Here is a 25745-nt window from a genome sequence, read left to right as displayed (position 1 = left end):
AAGCGGTTAGGATGTAAGGTACTATTAGGAGTGAGGGGGCATGTTTAATAACTATTAATTGAATAAGACATTTTATATTAGTATACCGGGGTGGGGCTATAGTACACTGACTGCACCGCCCCGCCGCTATTGCCGGCCCCCAGCTCCTCCTCCCAGTCCCTCCCCCCGCTCTCGCATACATCGCAGCCAGCAATGTAAAACTGCCAGCATTCGCCCCATAAGACGCAGGGGCATTTTCCCCCCATTTTGGGGGGAGAAAAAGTGCGTCTTATGGGGCGAAAAATACGCTATATGTTTTTGTAGGGCACATTTTATAAATGATTTGTTCATTTGCTGTACCATTTGACATTTACAGTCTATAATTGTGTTTTGTATTTTAATATTTGTATTTTTTGTTTGGATTTTCAACTAGACTTTTCTGGATCGGAGACCCCTTCTTACCTTGGCAAAGATTTGCTGTCTCTTTTCAAACAGTCCTTTGCTAGTGATGTTACTATCCAGGTGGAAGAAACTCACTTTGATGTGCACAGGTATTGCAGCTTCATTTTTATGGCTTCCACTTTTATATTTATATATTTACCTTTAGGGCTCATGCACGCGAACAGCGTGTCTGCAATATGCGGGCACCGGCCATGTGCGCTCTGTATCACGGATGCGGACCCATTCGCTTTAATGGGTCTGCAATGCACATGATACAGGGCAGAAGTCCACAGAAGCTCTACAGAGCGCTTCCATGGGATTTAGGTCTGTGCCTCCGCACCACAAAAAAAATAGAACATGTTGCGGATCGCGGACCCATTCACTTGAACAAACGGCAGTCACACGGCCAGTGCCCGTGCCACGTTCGTGTGCATAAGCCCTTATTCTAATGATAGCAGTGTACATGGAAGGGAAGATACAGAATAGAGATATGTAGAAGTCACCTGGTAATCAGAAAGTCGGGCATACAGTATGAAAGCTAGAGCCACACGGCGACTTGTGGGCACACAACATCACGTGACGTCAGCGTCATGTAACTACTATTACTATGACAGGACAGTCAGCAGCATGACAGTCGCCCTGTAGTCATAGTCTAAACTGCAGTAGAATATAGTACATAAGAAATGAACCAAAAACTATTTTCACACTTTTTAACATATTCAAATGAAACCTAAAATATAAATTAATAATAAAAAAACATATTCTACCACCATACACATATATTTACTTTTGAAAGTTAGACATCTGGCACATTGTAGAAAATTCATCCAGTACTTTAAAGAGGTGTTTCCAGGATTTTGATATTGACTCCTGGCACCCCGGCCGATCAGCTGTTTTGAAGTGACTGCGGCCTCTTCACAGAGTACCAAGCACAGCGCCATACATTATATAGTGGCTTGGCTTGGTATTGCAGCTCAGGTCCATTCACTTGAATAGGACTGACCTGTGCCTTGGCCATGTGACTGATGAAGGTGACGGCACTGGCCTCGGAAGAGACCACAGACTCTTCATACAGCTGATAATTGAGGGTGTTGGAAATCGGACCCCCATCAAACAGATATTGACAACCTATCTTTTAGGCTAGGAGGTAGGCAACCTCCGGCACTCTAGCTGTTGTGTAACTACAACTCCCAGCATACTTGCTCTCCTCTTCTAAGAACTCTCACAGAAATGAATGGAGCATGCTGGGAATTGAAGTTTCACAACAGCTAGAGTGCCGAAGGTTGCTGAATCTTTGTTTTAGGCAATAAGAAATCTTGGACAACCCCTTTAAGGGGATTCTGTCACCCCTATTTTAGACTATTATATGTAGTAATAGATGTGTAGAAGTGTAACTAAGAAGTCCAGATCACTATTTTTTTTTTTTCTACTGCCTCAGGATTTCTCCACTGTCAGCACTCAAAGATGTGCTGAAATACACAGTCCGGACTGCTGTAGTATTCTGACATAATGGAGAGGACTCATATGCGCATGCACAGCAGTCCTCACAATGTAGTATTTCACTGCAGCTCTGACTGCTGACCGAGAGGGAACCTGGGGCAGTAGAAAAACTAAAAAAAGTGATCACTGTAGATAATGGTCCAAAATCAGGCTGACAGGGTCTCTTTAAACTCATGGGCTCCTTCACGCAGTTTTACATCAGTGTTAAAATGCTGAAAAAGTAATGTTTGTGGCTAAAAGTCTAACCCAAGAGGAGCCTGCATCACAGCTCCAAAAATAATATCTGCAGAGTTCATACACTCTCATAACTTCACAAAATCGCATCCGCTAAAGAGGCTAAAAATCTCCATGATTCAGATACCAGTAAATTGACATATGATCTGACTATATTTACTGGGGAGATTACATGTGCAAATGCTTATCTGCTCATTCCGTTACTAGAAAAAATAAAGGGGTCATTTATTAAGACCGGCGTTTTAGACTTCGGTCTTAATAAGGCCCTGCACCTGCCTCTACCTAACTTTGGCTGATCCACCGCCGCTTGTACATCTACCCCAGCTCCCCTTGCTGGCGTAGATGTAGACCATTTTCTACACCTAAAACAGGCGTAGAAAATGATGAATGAGACGGGCCCGCCGGCCTTTCCCGCCCACTCCACGGCCACTTTTTTTAGACCTGGCGTGAGCAGGGAAAAGTCGCTGATTGCGGCGCAAAGAGCCTAATTTAAACACATTTCTGTAAATAAATGACCCCCAAAATCTGTATGTGACTAATAGGGAGCACTTATCCTCTATAATTGATTAGAGGGGTGATAACATGAAGAAAAGTTCCTGGATCACAGCCCTGGAGACACTAAAGGCTGCTTAGGGGGAGAGATGACAAGAACAAGCTGGGATCTCTCCTCCTGATGTCACTTCCGTACAGGGACGCAAAACCAGGAAATAACATCTATTCTCTAGTTTTTATATTCTAGTTGCGCAAGCATTTAAAGTAAAGATGTAGTGCGTACATCCTTGGCAGTGAAACAGTTAAAGGTCGTGTCCACCTTCACAGCCGTTTTATATCACTGCAGTGCATCTATGGGATCTAAAGGATTTGTGATGATGTATGTTTGGATCATAAGACTCTTTAGAAGTTTGGTTGGTTGGGCCAGGATTTGGACTCAAAAATGCCAACACATTGCGGTCATCTGAACAAGACCTTCTTATGTTTGCAAGTAAAATGCACAGACATCTGTTAGGGCGTGTCCTCACCGATCAGAAAGTGATGGCGTAAATTCACTGCAGAAATGACTTCTCATTCATGAGTTCATCATAGCATTGCCTTCTAACATGTACCAGAATATAGTGCCTAACTCAGACTGTGTTTCCGTTTACAAACTAGCATTTTTTACGGCCATTTATGATCTGATCGGATCATGGTTTTTGTACGTTATGCATTGGTTGTCCAGCAGGAGACTTGGGGATATTTACAATGTCCTTAATATCACTGTTTGCAGGCAGCACAAAGCTTGGTGCCTTTCTGATTTAGTTTTTCAATGGCCGTGATGTTTGAGCTTTAGATGATGCTTTATCACATTCAAAGGCAGCGGAACGGTTTCACCGCATAAGCGATTTGCTTCTGTGCGTCCTGCCTGTGAGATCTACCGCTACCCTAAGCCTGTTATGGCTGTAACGCTGTGCTTAGGGGATAAGATAAAAATGGTAATTAGGACAATCCCTTTGTGTTTTTACACACAGCTTCATATCACAGATTTAAAGGAGGTTATTTTCACATGTAAAGTTTGGGGTAACTGAAACGATACAGCGCATTCAAAAAGTCTTCAGACCCTTTAACTTATTCACATTTTGTTATGTTGCGTCCTTGTGCTAAAATAAATGAGGGGGGGTTTGCCTTCCCCTGGATCCACTTTGCAGGTTAGGGTACTTTCACACTAGCGTTCTTCTTTTCCGGCATTGAGTTCCGTCCTAGGGGCTCAATACCGGAAAAGAACTGATCAGTTTTATCCTAATGCATTCTGAATGGAGAGCATTCCGTTCAGGATGTCTTAAGTTCAGTCTTTTTGACTTTTCAGGACGGAGATAATACTGCAGTATGCCAAAATTCCGGAACACTTGCCTGAATGCCGGATCTGGCATTTTTCCCATTGAAATGCATTAATGTCGGATCTGGCCCCAAATGTTCCGGAAAAACGGATCCGGCATTGCAGTCTGCGCATGCTCAGACCGCAAAAAATGTGAAAAAAAATAAATGCTAGGTCCGTTTTTCCAGATGACACCGGAGAGACGGATCCAGCATTTCAATGCATTTGTCATACGGATCAGGATCTGATAAATGCCATCAGTTTGCATACGTTTTGACGGATCCGGCAGGCCGTTCCGGTGACTGAACTGCCTGCCGGAATCCTCTGCCGCAAGTGTGAAAGTAGCCTTAACAGGCTGAACTGGATGGACGTATATCTTTTTTCAGCCTACGTTGCTATGTTACTAAGTTTCCCCCCATCAATCTTCACTCAATACACTATAATGACAAAGTGAAAACTAAATTTTAGACATTTTTGCAAATTATATTAACAAAAAAAAACTAAAAATGTGCATGGACATAAGTATCCCTGAAAGTTCCCAAAAGCACAGTGGCCTCTATCATTCTTACATGGAAGATGTTTGGAAAAACCATGACTCTTCCTCGAGCTGTCTGCCCCAGCAACCTAAGTAATCGAGGAGAACGGCCTTGGTAAGAGAGGTGGCCAAGAACTCAATGGTCACTCTGGCTGAGCTCCAAAGATCCTCTGTACAGATGGGAGAAACTTCCAAAAAGTCAACCATCACTACAGAACTGTTTTTTTTTTTTTTTTTTTTTTTTTTTTTTAATCAACAATGAAAATGTTACAGATATACATTTGGAATGTCACATCTTATCAGACAATAAAAAATATTTGGTACAGTCCATTGTGTTCTGTTATTTTATACATGCACATATTTTACACAAACAAAGAGATCAACCCTCCCAGTCCCCCACGCCCTCAACCTCTCCCCCCTCCCATACCCTTACTCACTCCGGCAATGGCTCACTCCTACTATATCCTTTAAATGTATATGACTGTGTCATCCAGTCACTCCATATTTATCAAACATTTGTGGGCAGCCTCTTTTGAGGAATATTGTTTTTTCAGACAACAGCATATTATGAGCTTTTATTCGAAATTCCTCCAGTGAAGGAGGCTCCTTCTGTATCCAGTGCTGGGCAATTAGTTTCCTGGCAACATATAACAACCTTCCCACCGCTACCTTTCTATAATCATCTGTCCCGATTTTAGAAACATAACCTAATATACAAATTTTGGGATCTCTATCCACTCTCACCAAGAATACTCGATGTATGTTCTCCAATACGCCTTTCCAGTAGTCGTGCCAATTCTGGCATTGCCACATCATGTGTAGTAAGTCAGCTGGCTCCAGTAAGCATCTCAGACATTTTGCATCAGTTCTAACTCCAATTTTATGTAAAATATTGACGTTTTGTTACTCTGTGAATGATGACATCAGTGGGACTGCTTCTAAAATATCTTCCCATTGATCCTGTGATATCTCTACCATATCTCTCCCATCTCTTCATTCGTTTCAACGGATGAGACTCTAAAAACTTGTCCAGTAGTAATGGGTATAGCACAGATATCAAGCCTCTCTTTTCACCCCCAGTGAGCATTAATTTTTGGGCCGTCTCTAACTTAATAATATTGGTGCCTTTTTTAGGGCTGATACCCAGGACACCTCTCAGCTGCTTAACCTTGGTCCACACTTTTTTCTTAAAGAGGACCTTTCACTAGTTTAAAAACTAAAAACTAACTATATCAGTGGGCAGAGCGGCGCCCAGGGGTCCCCCTGCACTTACTAGTATGTCTGGGCGCCGCTCCGTTCGCCCAGTATAGGCTCCGGTGTCTGCAGCTCCCTCTGTTGTACTGGGCAGAGTTTTTGTATTAGGGTTGTCCTTTGCTGCAGCGCTGGCCAATCGTAGCGCACAGCTCATAGCTTGGGAGTCCCAGGCTATGAGCTGTGCGCTACGATTGGCCAGCGCTGCAGCAAAGGACAACCCTAATACTAAAAAACTCCGCCCAGTACAACAGAGGGAGCTGCAGACACCGGAGCCTATACCGGGCGAACGGAGCGGCGCCCAGACATACTAGTAAGTGCAGGGGGACCCCTGGGCGCCGCTCTGCCCACTGATATAGTTAGTTTTTAGTTTTTAAACTAGTAAAAGGTCCTCTTTAAGTCCTATCAAAGGAAAATTTCCTTCCAGACTATGGATCCCCGCTCCCTCCAGTATCCACATAAGATCTCTCCCTCCTATTTTATACTGTAAGATCTGACTAGTCATATACACCATTGTATAGTCCTTCCACCCTTTAAAATGCTGACATTGCGCTGCTAAATAATATATCCAAGGGTTTGGAACTGCCAACCCCCCTCACCGTTTTTGCATATTGCAGTGTTTCCAATTTAATCCTAGGCTGACCTCCTCTCCATATTAATTCTCTGAATATAGCGTTAATTCTATGAAACCTATCTAAGGGCAGTCAAACCGGTGCGTTATGAAGTATACACAACAGTTGCGGCATCATTACCATCTTGAGGAGATTAACTGTACCCACCACTGAAAGGAATAGCTTACACCATGCTCTAGCCTTCACTCTAAATTTCCACAGCAATGGACATAGGTTCAAATCCTCAAAGTCCATAAGCCTAGGAGATATATGAATTCCTAAGTACTTAATGTTATACACACAGGGAATATTATTAGCTATGACCGTATCAGACACTGTCTGTCCATCAATAGGCATCAATGCTGATTTTTGCCAATTAATAGTAAGGCCCAAAAGTCTGCCAAACCAGTCTATAAGAGACATAGTGGCCGATAAAGAGGGCGCCGTATCTCCCAAGAATAAGAGAGTGTCGTCTGCATATAACGCTATTTTATTATCTACCTGTCCATATTGAAAGCCCTTAATATCCGGATATTTACGTACTGCTGCCGCTAGAGGTTCAATGGCTATAGCAAATAGCAGGGGCGAGAGCGGACATCCCTGTCTAGTTCCCCTAGCCAATTGAATGTAGTCAGACACTTCCCCATTAGCCCTAATCCACGCCTTCAGGTTTGAATACAGGACCTAAACCCATTTGATAAATCTCTGTCCAAATCCCATATAACCCAATGTAGCCCAAAGAAACCCCCATTCAACACTGTTAAATGCCTTAGCAGCGTCGAGCGATAGAATAGCTCTATCTCCACAATTATCCGCCTGAACTTGTAAACTGGTATATACTCTTCTTATATTGATAGCCGTAGATTTCTGGGGCATAAAACCCATATGATCTGGATGGATTATGTTAAGAATCACTCTGGATAGACGCTTCGCCAAGACCTTTGCTAAAAGCTTAACATCTGACGTTAAGAGGGATATCGGTCTATATGAGTCTGGAGTTTGCAGATCTTTCCCCGGTTTTGGGATCACTACTATAAGGGCCTCGTGCATAGAAGTTGGGACTGAACCCACCTCTAGCGAGTAGTTGAAGACCTTGAGTAGTTCTGGCAGCAAAATTCCCTGGAAGCTCTTATATACTTCAACTGGGATACCGTCCGAACCCGGTGCCTTATAATTGGCCATATCTTTTAGGGATTCCTCTAATTCCTCCATAGTAATAGGTTCTTCTAATTGATCCCTATCATCTGCCAATAGTGTAGGCAGCTCTGCCTCCCTAAAGAATGTTAATAGCTCCTCCTCCGAAGTAGATGCCCTAAAGGTATATAAGGGGGAGTAGAAATCCTTAAATATACCCAGGATCAGTGATGGCCAGTTCGCATTGTTCGCCCGCGAACACATGCGGGCTGGCATCTTTTCTCACAAGTCCGGCGAGGCACAGGTAAGCCCTTACCTGTGCCTGTGCGCGAGCCGGTCTGAAATCAGATGCGGTCAGCGGGAGCAGGCAGTTCCGAGAACAGCCGCCGGGGGCCTTCATCGGGCTGTTATCGGAACTGCCTGCTCCCATTGATCGCATTTGATTTCAGACCGGCTCGCGCAGAGGCACAGGTAAGGGCTTACCTGTGCCTCGCCGGACTTGTGAGAAAAGATACCAGCCCGCATGTGTTCGCGGGCAAACAATGCGAACTGGCCATAATTGCCCAGGATATCCCTTGTTCCCACAAATGATTTCCCCTGATGGTCTACCAGCTCCGTTATGCATGACGAACCCTGCTGGGCCCTAGAGATGACAGCAAGCATATGACCTACTCTTTCTCCTTCCGCAAATGAGCATTGTTTATAAAAGGTATGTTTCCTTTCTGCCTGTAACAAATGACATCTCAATTGCTCCTGTGCCTCCCTCAATTTCCTACTGGAATCCTGTGAAGGTGTTGCTCCAAAGGCCTCCTCCGCCTCTGCCACATCTTTGTGAGCCCAGACATCCACTTCTGTTGAACTAGTTTTGTGGGCACTAATCGCCTTAATCAACAGCCCCCTCAAGTATTCCTTCATAGTATCCCATACAGTATGTGGGGACGCTGTTCCCACATTGAAAGTGAAGTATTCTGTAATGGATGCAGCCATGTCCGTCAGGTCACCCAAGATCTGTAGCCATACTGCGTTACACTTCCATAACTTCGGCCCCGACCTGACAAAAGGGCAGAGATCAGGGGAAAGAAAAGGAAAAGAATCCAGAAAGGGGGAAACACAAACACCCATCAGGACATCATGTAAAGTATCAAAAACGTATCTTCCTAGGCGCTGACTTCTCAAGTGTCCTTGTTCTGCTCTCTCAGCTGACTTTCATGGCAGTCCAGCCAATGCGCCACCTCTTCTGGATCCTCAAAAAACCTGGTAGATCCCATAGCCACCACTCTGTTTAGCCGGGAAAAGCATGGAGTATTGGATTTGCAGATTCCTTAGTCTTCTCTTGACGTCCAGGAAACATGTCCTCCTCTTCTGGACCTCTGTGGAATAGTCCGGGAAGACTGAAATTTTTGCTCCATTTATGACCAGGTCTGAGTTATCCCGTGATTGCCGCAGTATGAGATCTCTGTCTTTAAAGTGCAGTATTTTGGCGAGTATTGGTCTCGGTGGTCTACCTGGTGGTAGTGGCCTTGTGGGGACCCGATGTGCTCTTTCAACAGCACACAATGAAGACAGTCCTTTGTCTTGAAACCACTTCTCTATATAGTTTGTTGCATTGGGGCCTTCTGTTTTTTCCGGAATCCCCACTATTCTAATATTGTTACGGCGTGATCTATTTTCCAGGTCATCCGCTTTAGAAAATAGGGCAGCCATATCTCTTGCCGTCGACTTAGCCACCATCTTGAGAGGCCTAACCTCATCTTCCATTCCTGACACTTTTTTTTTTTTTTTAAGCTCTAAGGTTCTCTCAGTGATTTTATGCATATCGTGTCTTATCAGGGATATATCCTCCCTCAGACTGCCTACTCGGAGGTTGACGGCTTTAAGAATAGAATTGCAACTGGCTACAGCCATCATTATATCTTTGAAAGTAGGTTCTCTATCAGTGGGGTTAGAAGGGCTTTCATTCTCTTGAGCCTGGTCAATTAGTGTAGTGACCCGACCGCCATTTTCTCTTTCCCCCTCCTCATCCGTTAGTCTCTCCTCCTGGCCTGTTTCAGCCCCTTTACTTTGGGACCAGTCTCTTGACCCCTCCGCTCCCCTTGCGAATCTGCTGAGGCGCGCTGCCGCGCTCCTACTGACTGCCTTGTGTTGCCCCTCCTCCTCCTCTATGCCGGCGCTATGTTGGACTCTCGGCTCCATCCGGGCGCCCGCTATATTTTTCCCCTCATCGGTATTCTGGTGCTCATATATGCGCTGCAGGGACTCTTCTCGGCCTCTGGTACCCCGCAAAGTGACTGCGGACAGACGGATGTTCCAGGATAATTGCAGGAGCGCTCCGATGTGCATCTCACTCCATGCTTCGGTAGGCCATGCCCCCCACCAATCTGGGTTTTACAGCAGAATGGCCAGAAAGAAGCCTCTCCTCAGTATAACATCACCTAAAGGAGACTCAGACTTTGAGAAGCAAAATTGTGGCATCATACCCAAGCAAACTGGAGGCTATAAGTCCTGAGAAAAAGGTCTCGATACTTGTCAATGCAAGATTTTAGTTTTTCCTTTTCGATAAATTGGCAAAGATTTCTAATATTCTGTTTTCACTTTCTCATTATGGGGTATTGAGTGCAGATTTATTTTAGTACAAGGCCGCAACACAACAAAACATTGAAAGGGCCCAAAGACTTTCCAAATGCACTGTATGTATTCATTAATTTGTTTATTTTTTTCATAAATTGCAAACACTGACATCAATAACATATTTATGGATGTGTTCACATTAGATTTTTGCCTTTAACCTCCTCAGGACCGCCGTACGCAGGATTGCGTCTTTGCGGCGGTCCTGTTGTTCTGGGTGGACGCGCCGGTGCGTCCTCTCGCGAGACGCGAGATTTCGTGCATTGCCGGCCCGCGCATGCGCATCGCGGGCCGGCAAAAGTTAAAGAAGTATTTCGTCACCAGCCTGCCAGCAACGATCATTGGCTGGCAGGCTGGCGATTTTCAAAAAATCAAATCAGAAGCCAGATAACAGATCATATTAGTAAATATGATCTGTTATATGGCTTCTCTGCTCCTCTGCTGGTCCTTTTCGTCGGTTGGATCCAGCAGAGGAGCAGACATCACTGTGAGTACCCACCAACACTACACCTTAGCCCCAGATCACCCTCCATCACCCCCATCACCCGAATTAACCCCTTGATCGCCCCCTGTCAATCACTTAGTGAAAGACAAAAAGTGATCAGTGTAAACTGTCACTTTTTTTTTTTCACTAGTATTGGCTGTTAGGTTTTAGGGATAGTTTAGGCCCCTTGGTTAGGTAGTTAGCGTCAGTTAGCGCAAAGCCCACCGCACCGCAGTCACTTTTATTCGCTGATTAGCGTATCGCTAATCACCTTTTTTACTTTTATAGTATCTGTAAGTGATCAAAACTGATCACGGTCAGATCTATAATAGTATTAGTGTCACTTTAGTTCGCCCTCCACCCAAAACGCAGTGTTTGCCCGATCAGGCCTGATCGGTCGCCCACACGTGCGTTCACCCACGCCCGCCCCACCGCAGTGACAAAAAAAATTTTGTTTCTCGCCCATATTCCTTGGGGGACACAGGAAACCATGGGTATAGCTCTGCTCCCTAGGAGGCGTGACACTAAGTGAAAGCTGTAAGCCCCTCCTCCATCAGCTATACCCTTCAGCCTGGAGAAGAGACTGCCAGTTTTTGCTTAGTGTCCAAGGAGGCAAGACACCCCCTGCTTATGCAGGGTTGTTTTCCTTGTTTTATTTTTGCGTTATTTGTTGTTTTTAATTCGATTTTTTTCTACCTACAGGGACAACAGAGGCGCATTAGACCCCTCTGTTTCTCCCGGGGTTGAGTTGCGCCAGTGCCGGTAATTCCGCACTGCCGCCTCCCCCACAGAAGACAAGGTGGACCAGGGCAGCCTCGCTCCCCTGCGTCCCGCCAGCTCAGGGTCATCCGCACGCCAAGTCCCTCCCCCGGCTTCCTGCCACTGCGGTGCCAGGAGCTGAAGGGGCGACCCCCGCTGGATGGACTGAGGGCGAAGACAGCGTATGGTGAGAGTGGCTGCTCCAGCCTCCCCTTCCTCCCTCCCACCGCTGCTACAGTCTTCCTGGGCTCCCATGGCCACTGCTACATCCCCCTTGGCCACTGCTACATGGCCACTGCTACATCGTGCGCCCACCCCCTAGATCCCTGTCCCAGGCAGTGGAAAGCCTCACTCATGTCGTGGGCCGCCTAATAGACAGGCCACCTACCCCGCAGGACGCCTCTCTGACTGTCGCGCCCTCCGGGTCCACTGCTTCTGCCGCTGCAGCGGGTTCACTCTCTCTTAGTGACCCCTCCCGAGCTAGGCACTCTCAGAAGCGTATTAGAGTAGAGCGAGCCTCCTCCTCTGAGGCCTCACTCTCCCCGCCACGCGTGCGCACCCAGACGAGCCTCTCCTCTCCAAAGGATTCGCTCTCTGAAGGTGAATTGGCGGTTTCAGATTTGGAAATGGACTCGGCCCTGCCGTCCAAGCTAGCCTCAGCGATGGGTCAACTCATCTCTGATATTCGTGACACCTTTAAGGTGCAGGATGATCCCCCTAGCTCTGACGCAGCTAGCGTCTCCTTTATCAGACCCAGGCAGGCCTCAAAAGTCTTTCCAATCCACTCTGATTTCTCCTCTGTGGTGTCTAAGGCTTGGGCTCGCCCGGACGCCCGTTTTGTCAACCCCAAGAAGCTGGACATTTGCTATCCCTTTCCAGTCGATGTCGTGGCCACATGGTCTTCCCCACCCAAGGTGGACCCCCCCTGTGGCCCGGCTGTCAAAGAACACGGCCATCCCTGTTCCCGACGGGTCCTCTCTTCAGTCAGCGGAGGACCGTCGCATGGAGACCCTTTCCAAGGGCATTTTTGCTGCCTCCGGTTCTGCTCTCAGACCGGTTTTTGCCTCTGCTTGGGCAGGGAAAGCAATCTCTGCTTGAGGTGCGCAGCTGGAACAGGAGTTGGACTCGGACGTCCCCATCCAGGACCTACGTTCCTTGGCCCAGCTTATTATTCGGGCCGGGAATTTTGTTTGTGAGGCCTCCCTTGATGCGGGAGCCCTTATTGCACGCTCCTCCGCCCTGGCAGTTTCCGTCAGGAGGGAGCTCTGGCTGAAGGTTTGGAAAGCGGACGCTGCCTCCAAACGTTCCTTGGCGGGGCTACCGTTTGCGGGTTCCCGCCTTTTCGGGGTCCGCCTAGACGAACTTATTTCGGAGGCCACGGGTGGTAAAAGCACCCATCTTCCTCAACCCCAAGCCAGGGGCGCCCCCCGCGGACGCCCTGGTGCGTCTCGTTTTCGGTCCTCCCGCAGGGCCTCTGGGGCTCCCACCACAGCTGCCGCTTCGGCTCCTCCCCAGGACAAGCGTAGGAAGCCGTTTTTTCGGGCCCAGCCCTCCTGGCGCAAGCCGCAGACTGCCCGCACACCCGCAGCAAAGCAGTCCTCTGCCTGAAGGCGCGCCCCCACCCACCCGGGTGGGGGGCCGCCTCCTCCTTTTCAGGGACGTCTGGATGGCTCACGTCTCCGACGCCTGGGCCCTCGAAATTGTGTCCTCCGGATACAAAATCGAATTTGCATCCTTCCCTCCAGATCGGTTCTTTCGCTCCCGCCCGCCGCGGGACCCGAAAAGCGCGGCTGCGTTCTCCGCGGCCGTTCAAGCCTTACTGGACAGGGGAGTGATTACCCCCGTTCCTCTAGAGGAAAGGTTCCAAGGGTTCTACTCGAACCTCTTTGTAGTTCCCAAGAAGGGAGGTTCGGTGCGGCCCATTTTGGACCTCAAAAAGCTCAACCGTTTTCTCCTCCTTCGACGGTTTCGGATGGAGTCCCTCCGTTCCGCGGTGGCTTCCCTGGAGCAGGGAGATTTCATGTCTTCCATCGATATACAGGATGCCTACCTCCATGTTCCGGTAGCCCGGTGTCACCATCGCTTCCTCCGATTCGCCGTGGGGGACCTCCACTTCCAGTTTGTCGCCCTTCCCTTTGGGCTGGCAACAGCCCCCCGGGTGTTCACCAAGGTCCTGGCCCCGGTTTTGGCCTTACTCCGTTCCAGGGGTGTTTTTCTGCTACCGTACTTGGACGATATCCTCATCAAGGCTCCGTCCCTTTCTCAAGCGGTTGCCAGCGTGGATCTCACTCTAGAGACTCTGGCGAGGTTCGGTTGGGTCATCAACTTCCCCAAGTCCTCCCTTCCCCCCTCCAGACAACTAGTCTTCCTGGGAATGCTTTTAGACACAGGAGCGGCGGAGGTACGTCTTCCCTCGGAAAAACGTCTGACCCTCCGTGGGGCGGTTCGGGGTCTCCTTCTCCACCGTCGACCGTCCTTCCGCTTCTGCATGCGGGTCTTGGGGCAGATGGTTGCCTGCTTCGAGGCGATTCCATTTGCGCAGTTTCACTCCCGCCCTCTCCAACGGGCGATCATCTCCTCCTGGGACAAATCGCCGGAGTCTCTGGATCATCCCTTCCGTCTATCGCCTCCGGTGCGGTCATCTCTCCGCTGGTGGTTACAGTCCCCTCTTCTGGGCAGGTCCTTTCTGCCACTCAACTGGTTGGTGGTTACAACCGATGCCAGTCTCTTGGGCTGGGGAGGCGTGTTTCCTCCCCGATCCGTCCAGGGCATTTGGTCTCCATCGGAGTCCAAACTCTCGATCAATGTCCTGGAGCTGAGAGCGGCCCTTCTGTCTCTACGACACTGGACTCATCTGCTGAAGGGTCATCCTGTTCGTGTACAATCGGACAACGCCACGGCTGTGGCGTACATAAACCACCAGGGGGGCACTCGCAGCGCTGCAGCAATGCGGGAGGTCACCAGCATTCTCCGTTGGGCGGAAGCCCACGTCCCGGCCCTATCTGCAATTTTTATTCCAGGGGTGGACAATTGGGCGGCGGACTTCCTCAGTCGCACCACCGTCGACCCCGGCGAGTGGTCTCTTCACCCGGAGGTATTCGAGGCCATTTGCCTTCGTTGGGGCATACCGGACGTGGACCTCATGGCCTCAAAATTCAATCACAAGGTCCCCGCCTATCTGTCCAGGGCCAGGGATCCGGGAGCTTGCGGAGCCGACGCCCTCGTTCTTCCTTGGCGAGGCTTCGCGCGCCCATACATATTCCCTCCCATCCCTCTCATGCCCAAGGTCCTTCGGAAGATCGCGGCGGAAGGCGTCTCGGTGATTCTGGTCGCTCCGGACTGGCCCCGCCGGTCTTGGTATGCCGACCTCATGCTGCTCCTGGCAGACGCGCCCTGGCCGCTGCCCGCCAGGGAAGATCTTCTCTCTCAGGGACCGATCTTCCACCCGCGTTTAGGGTCCCTACGTTTGACGGCGTGGTTGTTGAGACCACCGTCCTGACACGTAGGGGTTTTTCTGCGGACGTCGTCCGCACCATGATCCGCGCCCGTAAGCCGTCCTCTTCTAGGATCTATTATAGGACCTGGAGGACCTTTTTGGGGTTCTGTGCCGATCTGGGGATTCCTCCGCTCCGCTTTTCTCTCCCCACCGTTTTGTCCTTCCTGCAGAGCGGACTGGCCCAAGGGCTGGGCCTTAGTTCTTTGAAGGGTCAGGTGTCTGCGCTGTCCATTTTGTTTCAGCGCCCACTGGCCCCCCTTGGTCCTGTCAAGACCTTCCTTCAGGGCGTGGCTCACGCGGTTCCCCCGTACCGTCCTCCGGTACCGCCCTGGGACCTGAACCTGGTTCTCTCAGCGCTCCAGGCTTCCCCTTTCGAGCCTCTGCGGACGGTTTCCTTGCGACTTCTGTCCTGCAAGGTTATTTTCCTTGTAGCCGTCACCTCTCTTCGGAGGGTGTCCGAATTGGCTGCACTCTCCTGTCTGGAACCTTTCCTAGTGTTCCACCAGGACAAGGTGGTTCTTCGTCCGGTCCCTTCCTTCCTTCCTAAGGTGGTCTCCGCCTTTCATCTGAACGAGGACATCGTTCTCCCCTCTTTGTGTCCTTCCCCTTCCCACCCGCGGGAGAGGAAGCTTCATCGCCTGGACGTTGTCAGGGCGCTCAAGATTTACCTGGAAGTAACCAGCTCTTTCAGGCATACTGACTCGCTCTTTGTGGTCCCGGAGGGGTCGCGCAGAGGGATGGCGGCATCCAAAGTTGCTATCGCCCGTTTTGTCAAGATGGCTGTTACTGAGGCTTATCTCGCCAAGGGCAAGGTTCCGCCCCTTGGTGTTACCGCTCACTCCACTAGAGCGGTCGGGGCTTCCTGGGCTCAGAGGAATCGGGCTTCTACGGAGCAGATTTGCAAGGCGGCCACTTGGTCCTCCTTGCACACCTTCACCAAGTTCTACAGGGTGCATACTCATGCGTCGGCTGACGCTGCTTTAGGCCGTCTGGTGTTGCAGGCGGCAGTTGATTGATGCCTCTGGTGTTGGTTGAGTTTGTTTCTGGTCCCTCCCTTCTGGGACTGCTCTGGAACATCCCATGGTTTCCTGTGTCCCCCAAGGAATATGGGCGAGAAAAGGAGACTTTTGTATTACTTACCAGTAAAGTCTCTTTCTCGCTCTTCCTTGGGGGACACAGCACCCGCCCTTCATTTGGGTTACAGTTGTGGTTCCGGCTTGGTTGCCCCCGTTGGGGCTCGACAGTTCTTTTTCCGGTTGGTGGTTATATTTCACTACTTGGACACGCAACTGGCAGTCTCTTCTCAAGGCTGAAGGGTATAGCTGATGGAGGAGGGGCTTACAGCTTTCACTTAGTGTCACGCCTCCTAGGGAGCAGAGCTATACCCATGGTTTCCTGTGTCCCCCAAGGAAGAGCGAGAAAGAGACTTTACTGGTAAGTAATACAAAAGTCTCCTTTTTTTGATCACTGCACATTCACTTTACACGCACTGCGGCGATAAAAAAATCAGTTTTGATATTTTTTATCAACCGCAGCAGCCTCCGGTACTTCGCTAGCCTCCCCTTTTGTAAGACAGGTTTGCTTTTTTTCTTGGGTAGTCTCAGGGAATACCCCTAAATTTAGTAGTCCAAATGGCAAACAGGGGGTATTCTTCTGAAGAGGCCTACAGGATTCTGACCCAGTCGGATGAGGAGTGGGAACCCTCATCTGACGAATCTAGCGGGTCAGAATATGAACCTGTGGAAAGCAGTGGCTCTCTGACCCAAAGTTCGGACGAGGAGGTGGAGGTCCCTGGCAGCACCAGGCGTACCCGGCCCCGTGTCGCTAGACCACAGGTTACGCAGGATCCGTTTCAAGAGCAGCAGAGTGGGGCTGTCGCTGCCGGATCACGTGGTGAGGCATACACCAGCAGCGCAGCCCTTCCTGGACCTAGTACCAGCACTGCCGTACAACATGGTGACGTGGCGAGCACCAGAAGGGCAGTTGAAGCTGGTACGGTGGCACGTGCACTAGTTACCCCGTCGCAGCCACCGCACAGACAGGCCCGTAGAGCCCCTAGAATCCCTGAGGTGCTGGCAAACCCTGATTGGCAGTCACCAACTTCAGCCGCACCAGTAGTTCCCCCTTTCACCGCCCAGTCTGGAGTTCGGGTTGAGACGGCTCAAATCGGTTCGGCCCTGGGATTTTTTGAGCTGTTCTTGACTGCGGAACTCTTGGACTTAGTCGTGGCAGAAACAAATCGGTATGCCACACAATTTATATCCGCCAACCCGGGAAGCTCTTATGCCCAGTCTTTCCGGTGGAAACCAGTCCAAGTTTCCGAACTTAAATTTTTTTTGGGCCTTCTCCTCAACATGGGTCTAACTAAAAAGCATGAACATGCCCATGTTCTCTGCTGCTATGTCCAGGACACGATTTGAGACCATCCTCCGTTTTCTGCATTTTAGCGACAACACCACCTCCCGTCCCAGAGGCCACCCAGCTTTTGACCGGCTCCACAAAATTCGGCCCCTCATAGACCATTTCAACCAGAAATTTGCAGATTTGTATACCCCCGAGCAAAACATCTGCGTAGACGAGTCCCTAATACATTTTACTGGGCGCCTTGGCTTCAAACAATACATCCCAAGCAAGCGTGCCCGGTATGGGGTCAAATTGTATAAGCTCTGTGAAAGGGCCACAGGCTATAACCACAAATTTCGGATCTATGAGGGAAAAGATCAGACCCTGGAGCCGGTCGGTTGCCCTGACTACCTGGGGAGCAGTGGGAAGACAGTCTGGGACTTGGTGTCACCCTTATTCGGCAAGGGGTACCATCTTTATGTGGACAATTTCTACACAAGTGTGGCCCTCTTTAGGCATTTGTTTCTAGAACGGATTTGCGCCTGTGGCACCGCGCGAACTAGTCGCGTGGGCTTCCCCCAACGGCTTGTAACCACCCGTCTTGCAAGGGGGGAGAGGGCTGCCTTGTGTAATGAAGAACTGCTCGCGGTGAAATGGAGAGACAAGCGTGACGTTTACATGCTCTCCTCCATTCACGCAGACACGACAATCCAAATTGAAAGGGCAACCCGTGTCATTGAAAAGCCCCTCTCAGTCCACGACTATAATGCGCTCATGGGAGGGGTGGACTTCAATGACCAGATGTTGGCTCCCTATTTAGTTTCCCGCAGAACCAGACGCTGGTATAAGAAGGTGTCTGTATATTTAATTCAATTGGCTGCATATAATAGTTTTGTTTTCTACAGTAAGGCTGGGAGAACAGGATCCTTCCTCAAATTCCAGGAAGAGATCATCGAGAACCTCCTTTACCCAGGAGGTTCCGTGGCCCCATCCACCAGTGTAGTTAGCCGTCTACACGAGCGACATTTCCCCAGTGTCGTTGCTGGTACCTCAACCCAACCGCCACCCCGAAAAAAATGTTGTGTCTGTAGCAGGAGTGGAATAAGGCGTGACACCCGCTATTTCTGTCCTGACTGTCCTGACCACCCTGCCCTATGCTTTGGTGAGTGTTTCCGGAAGTACCACACACAGGTACACCTAGCATAGGGATTGCATCTCACAGGACAGGCACACAGGGCTATTAGGGCCCTTTTACTCACAGCTGCTGCAAACCTCTCCTTTCACCTGGGATAAAGTGCATAACGTACTTCGCCACATCTTTGGGCGATTTGCGCTTTGCACATTGTCCCATGGGGAAGGAGAGGTTTGTTCTATAAAGGTAAAAAAAAACTAAACAAAAAAAAAATTACCGGTAAGTAAAAAAGTTAAACGTTCAGTTAAAAAAGTTAAAAAAAAGTTTCTATGTTCTGTTCAACAGTTAATAAATTTATTGCGTTGCGGCCTGGTTTTTTCTTTTTTGTTTTGTTTTTTTTACCTTTCAGGTGGACCAACCGATCGACTAGCTGCAGCACTGATGTGCATTCGGACAGAAGCATTGCGCTGCTGTCAGATTACACGCAAGTCGGTGTATGCGGCGCTGCAAGACGAGATTTCTCCTCTGCAGTAAAAGATACGTTTGCCGAGGCATATGAGCTGAGGAGGTGGCGGTGTTCATATACTTTGGCAAACACTTTGTATATATAAAAAAAAATAAAAAATCCCGGCAATGATTTATTCATCCACATCGATTGATGTGAATGGAGAAATCGGGTTTGCCAGGGCATACGAGCTAAATGGGTATGGATGTTGGGCGGAGCTCCTATGTCCTGGCAGACGCCTTTCCTCTCCTTTTTTTTTTTTTGGCAGAGATTTTTTCATCCACATTGATCAATGCGAATGAAGAAATCTGTGCCGTTCATTTTTTTTCTTTCAGCCCAGAGGCTGAACGGAAAGAAAAAAATCTCATTACCCGTATACTCAATATAAGGAGAATAGCAGAAACTCCTAATGCTGGCCATACATGTAATGATTGTGGAGACCCTCAAATGCCAGGGCAGTACAAACACCCCACAAATAACACCATTTTGGAAAGAAGACACCCCAAGGTAATCGCTGAGGGGCATATTGAGTCCATGAAAGATTGAAATTTTTGTCCCAAGTTAGCGGAAAGGGAGACTTTGTGAGAACAAAATCCAAAAAATCAATTTCCGCTAACTTGTGCCAAAATTTTTTTTTTTTATATGAACTCGCCATGCCCCTCATTGAATACCTTGGGGTGTCTTCTTTCCAAAATGGGGTCACATGTGGGGTATTTATACTGCCCTGGCATTTTAGGGGCCCCAAAGCGTGAGAAGAAGTCTGGTATCCAAATGTCTAAAAATGCCCTCCTAAAAGGAATTTGGGCACCTTTGCCCACCTAGGCTGCAAAAAAGTGTCACACATGTGGTTTCTCCGTATTCAGGAGAAGTTGAGGAATGTGTTTTGGGGTGTCTTTTTACATATACCCATGCTGGGTGAGATAAATATCTTGGTCAAATGCCAACTTTGTATAAAAAAATGGGAAAAGTTGTCTTTTGCCAAGATATTTCTCTCACCCAGCATGGGTATATGTAAAATGACACCACAAAACACATTCCCCACCTTCTCCTGAGTACGGCGATACCAGATGTGTAACACTTTTTTGCAGCCTAGGTGTGCAAAGGGGCCCACATTCCAAAGAGCACCTTTCGGATTTCACAGGTCATTTTTTACAGAATTTGATTTCAAACTCCTTACCACACATTTGGGCCCCTAGAATGCCAGGGCAGTATAACTACCCCACAAGTGACCCCATTTTGGAAAGAAGACACCCCAAGGTATTCCGTAAGGGGCATGGCGAGTTCCTAGAATTTTTTATTTTTTGTCACAAGTTAGTGGAAAATGATGATTTTTTTTTTATTTTTTTTTTTTATTTTTTTCATACAAAGTCTCATATTCCACTAACTTGTGACAAAAAATAAAAACTTCCATGAACTCACTATGCCCATCAGCGAATACCTTGGGGTCTCTTCTTTCCAAAATGGGGTCACTTGTGGGGTAGTTATACTGCCCTGGCATTCTAGGGGCCCAAATGTGTGGTAAGGAGTTTGAAATCAAATTCTGTAAAAAAGGACCTGTGAAATCCGAAAGGTGCTCTTTGGAATATGGGCCCCTTTGCCCACCTAGGCTGCAAAAAAGTGTCACACATCTGGTATCTCCGTACTCAGGAGAAGTTGGGGAATGTGTTTTGGGGTATCATTTTACATATAACCATGCTGGGTGAGAGAAATATCTTGGCAAAAGACAACTTTTCCCATTTTTTTATACAAAGTTGGCATTTGACCAAGATATTTATCTCACCCAGCATGGGTATATGTAAAAAGACACCCCAAAACACATTCCTCAACTTCTCCTGAATACAGAGATACCAGATGTGTGACACTTTTTTGCAGCCTAGGTGGGCAAAGGGGCCCATATTCCAAAGAGCACCTTTCGGATTTCACAGGTCATTTTTTACAGAATTTGATTTCAAACTCCTTACCACACATTTGGGCCCCTAGAATGCCAGGGCAGTATAACTACCCCACAAGTGACCCCATTTTGGAAAGAAGTGACCCCAAGGTATTTCGTGATGGGCATAGTGAGTTCATAGAACTTTTTATTTTTTGTCACAAGTTAGTGGAATATGAGACTTTGTAAGAAAAAAATAAAAATAAAAAAAAAACATCATTTTCCGCTAACTTGTGACAAAAAATAAAAAGTTCTATGAACTCACTATGCCCATCAGCGAATACCTTAGGGTGTGTACTTTCCGAAATGGGGTCATTTGTGGGGTGTTTGTACTGTCTGGGCATTGTAGAACCTCAGGAAACATGACAGGTGCTCAGAAAGTCAGAGCTGCTTCAAAAAGCGGAAATTCACATTTTTGTACCATAGTTTGTAAACGCTATAACTTTTACCCAAACCATTTTTTTTTTACCCAAACATTTTTTTTTTATCAAAGACATGTAGAACAATAAATTTAGAGCAAAATTTCTATATGGATCTCGTTTTTTTTTGCAAAATTTTACAACTGAAAGTGAAAAATGTCATTTTGTTTGCAAAAAAATCGTTAAATTTCGATTAATAGCAAAAAAAGTAAAAATGTCAGCAGCAATGAAATACCACCAAATGAAAGCTCTATTAGTGAGAAGAAAAGGAGGTAAAATTCATTTGGGTGGTAAGTTGCATGACCGAGCAATAAACGGTGAAAGTAGTGTAGGTCAGAAGTGTAAAAAGTGGCCTGGTCTTTCAGGGTGTTTAAGCACTGGGGGCTGAGGTGGTTAAAGGGGTTTTGTCACTATAGCAAGTGGCATTTATCATGTACAGAAAGTTAAAACAAGCCACTTACTAATGTATTGTGATTATACATATTGCTTCCTTTGCTGGCTGGATTCATTTTTCCATCACATTACACACTGCTTGTTTCCATGTTTACGACCACCCTGCAGTCCATCAGTGGTGGTCGTGCTTGCACACTATAGAAAAAAAGTGTCAGCCTCTCTGGTGGCCGGAACCATCGGAGCGCACATAGGCTAGTGCTTTTTTTTTCTTCTTATAGTATCCAAGCACGGCTACCACTGATGGATTGCAGGGTGGTCATAACTATGGAAACGAGCGGTGTACAATGTGATGGAATAATGAATCCAGCCAGCAAAGGAGACAATATGGACAATCGCAATACATTAGTAAGAGTAAGTGACTTTCTCTACATAATAAATGTTATTTGCTGAAGTGACAAAACCCTTTTAAGTTTAATGTTCATACCAGTAAAAGCTCTCGACGCTCACAGATTCCTAACAGTGTCATCCATTTAAGGAGCCTCGTTTAGGACGATCCACCCTAATAAACCAGGCATATTGTCTAGTAGGGTTCATCATACTTAGTAAAGTGATATACCATATGTTTCAATCCAAAAGATGCACTTATGATTTAGAGTAGGAAAATAAAAAAATAATTTTTTATCAGACCCCCAAATTAGATCTCCATTCCTCATCAGACCTAAAATCGGATTCCTGCCCATTCTTCATCAGACCCCAAAATCAGATCAGGCATAAGACAAATGTTTCAGACAGCGCAGCCACTTGCCAGAACCAGTGCGCTCTTCCTGCACTCACTGCTTCTGCTGGCACCATGCTGCACTGTATTATGACTTTGCACAGACTCGGCTCATAGTGCGCTATGTCCTGATACTGTATGCAGTCAGTACACAGCACCAGGAGCGCAATATTAACCGCTCCCAGATCCTACTGTCTACAGTCTTCTATAATGAAAGAGCTTATTAGTATTTGCTTCATAAGATGCACTGCCCCACTTTTGGGGGGGAAAAGGGACGTCTTATGGAATGAAAAATATGGTATTTCTATTGTCTCTAGGGTTAGTAGGTGCTGAGAAATTGTTATATTTATGCTTATGACCTATTCAGAGCACCTAGGGGATGGCAGTAGCGCATGGAGCACCACAAGCTCTGTTTACCTCCCCCTCCCCATTTGATTGACATGGCTCGCTCGCCGAGTCTGCTCAATGACTTGATGCTTGCGCAGTGGATCAGATGCTGCTTCCCAAGCTCGAGGAGAGCAGAGAGAACCATCAGAAATAGGAGCAGGGCTCTGATGGTTTTATGTGCAATTCAGCAGCACCGGCAGGACTCGTACGCATTCTGCAGAAGGAAAATGGTTGCTTAATTTTGCATTTAGGACATAAATGAACAATTAAAAAACAAATCGGTGCAGATGTGATCTTAGCCTTTAATGACTGCTGATGTACTGCCAGAGGCCTAGGTAATGTAAAATTACACCATTATATGCTATAGACACAGGCAAGGCTGTGTATGCATCTCGCCTGTCCCTCCCTTATCTTTGGTAATAGGGTACTGTACTACGTCCTCTCATGGAGACTATAGTAATGTATTGGCATTTCGCTGACTATTAATTCCAATTCACTGCATTTGCCATGAAATGCACACACACTTACACTCCTGCACTGTCTATCCAAGCAATACAGGAAGTATGTGTGTCCCTCCAATATGGCCACCCCAGGGAAGTTTTTAAAAATAAGTAGTGAATAACCACAGATTTATTTATGGTTATTCTACAGGGTTCTAATGGTACTAACATTATATACGGGACATTCTTTATTATAGTATATTATGTGTTTTACGCTAATATTGTGAGTGCTTATTGGGATTTTAATGATACCCAATTGATTTATATGCTTTTAACTGTTTACAGGGCTATCCTGTGCGCCAGGTCTAGTTACTTTGCTGCCATGTTGAGTGGATGTTGGGCAGAGACCTCGCAAGACCTAATCAAGATTGAAGGGTAATCCCATCTTCACATCTCAAACTGTCTTGTTAATTGTTCAGAAAGTACCATCACAATGCCTAATATATCATCTGTAGTGCAGGTGCCATAATTCACAGTAATCGCGACATCTGTGAGGAAAGGCAGAGGGTTGCAGCTCCCTATGCCTTCCGATCGGAGCTCCCGCAGTGAAATTGCAGGGCTTCGGTCAGTTACCATTGCAGCCTGGACGCTTCTGAAGCTTCCCAGGCCTGCCTTGGTAAGCTCCCTGCTAAGCTGTGCGTGAGGCACAGCTCAACAGGGAGTGCGTCAAAATCCTATTCTCCCAAATAGAATCTCTATTAGGGTGAATGGGACAAGGGATCAGAAGAGCCCAGGTTCTAGCCTCGTAAAAGGGTTAAAAATTATTACTAAGTTTAAATCACCCTCTTTTCCCAATTTTACATATAAAAATATATTACCAATAAAAAATAAATAAACTGAAACTGAAAATATCTGAACTATTAAAATATTTTTTTAAAAATAATGGAAAAACAGTCATCAAAAAGTCATATGTACCACAAAATGGTACCAATAAAAACTAGTTGTTCCCGCGAAAAACAAGCCCTCATACGGCTGTGGACTAAAATGTAAAAAAAGTTATTAGTAGTGATGCAAAGAAATTTTTTTACATTTTTTTTTTTTCTAAAGGTTTTTATTTTTTAAAAGTAGTAAAACCAAAAATGAAAAATAAGTTTGGTATCACCGTATTCTTATTGAGCCGTAGAATAAGGACTTCATGTCATTTTTAGTGAACAGTGAACGCCGTGGAAACAAAACCTAAAAAAAAACTTGCCAGAACAGTTTTTTTATTTAACCGCACACAGATCCCCCCCCCCCCCCCCCTTCCCCATGTTTTCCAATAACAGACATGGTAAATTAAATTGTGCCCTTAAAAAATACAACATATTTCAAAAGAATTAGAGTACTTTCACATTAGCGGCAGGGGAGTCCGGCAGGCTGTTTTGGTGGGTGAAGAGCCTGTCGGATCCGTCCTACCGCTAGTTCACGTGTTCCCCCGGACTGCCGCTCCGTCCCCATTGACTTGCAGTACTTTTAGTCCGGCTGCCTTTCGTCGTGCGCTGCCGGAACTCCGCCCCTATTATAGTCAATAGGGACGGAGCAGCAGACTGGGGGCACACGTGAACTAGCGGCAGGACGGATCCGACAGGGTGTTCACCCGCCAGAACAGCCTGCTGGACTCCCCTGCCGCTAGTGTGAAACTAGCCTTAGATTCATGTTCTTTGTTCCCTTATTTTAAAAAACTTTAAAATCCACCCCTTAGATGCCCATACACTTTCAAGAGCTATTGGGCACTAGCGTTCAGCCGACAACTGTTTTTCCCATCTTCTAACAAACACATGCACTCTCAGCCCGGCAGAGCTTGCATGTGTTATCTATGGGGAGAAAGGAATAAGCTGCGGTCAGGCACCTCTGGTAACAAAGGATCGGCCATGTTGAGATCTATCCATATAATTGCTGGCGTGGAAGAGTTAGGAGTCCATCGTTCAGAGAGAGTTGGCCATCCTGCTGAAACCAGGCCGTTCTACCTCCTTTTCTTTAGGCCTTGTTCACATTTTCATATCCGTTTGATGTCTGTGAAAAATCAGTCCGTGTTTCATCTGTGAAGATGTCCGTAAAGGTTCCGTGTTTTGTCCGTGTGTCCCTTTTTTGCCCTCTGTGTGTCATCCGTATTCCACAGACACTGGTCAGTGGACAGTTAAATTTAAAAACATCTCCTGTCACTGGTCAGTGAAAAACGGACCAAACACACACGCCATCTGTGTTTTGTCTGTGATTTTCACAGACCCATAGACTTCAATGAGCGTGTTTGGTTTGCATCATAGACAGGAGTTGTCTCACTTGAGCCAATGGCATTTATCATGTAGATAAAGTTAATACAAGGCACTTATTAATGTATTGTGATTCTCCATATTGCCTCCTTTGATGGCTGGATACATTTTTCCATCACATTATACACCGCTCGTTTCCATGGTTACGACCACCCTGTAATCCAGCAGAGGTGGTCGTGCTTGCATACTATAGGAAAACGTACTGGACTATGTG

The 25745-nt window shown here is 47.1% G+C and overlaps 1 protein-coding gene across 5 annotated transcripts in view; it reads left to right on the top strand.

Annotated features, from left to right (window-relative positions):
- BTBD8 (BTB domain containing 8) overlaps positions 1 to 25745 on the top strand; it is a 101915-nt gene that overhangs the window by 16660 nt on the left and 59510 nt on the right. For all 5 annotated transcript variants that reach the window (XM_040406716.1, XM_040406715.1, XM_040406719.1 and 2 more), the window contains exons 4-5: positions 413 to 530; positions 23568 to 23657. In XM_040406716.1, the coding sequence (XP_040262650.1) occupies positions 413 to 530; positions 23568 to 23657 (208 nt within the window). The remainder of the gene's footprint in view (positions 1 to 412; positions 531 to 23567; positions 23658 to 25745) is intronic.

This window comes from Bufo bufo, chromosome 9, assembly GCF_905171765.1.
Source record: "Bufo bufo chromosome 9, aBufBuf1.1, whole genome shotgun sequence".
Lineage (NCBI taxonomy): Eukaryota > Metazoa > Chordata > Amphibia > Anura > Bufonidae > Bufo > Bufo bufo.
This window is presented reverse-complemented; position numbering and strand designations above follow the sequence as displayed.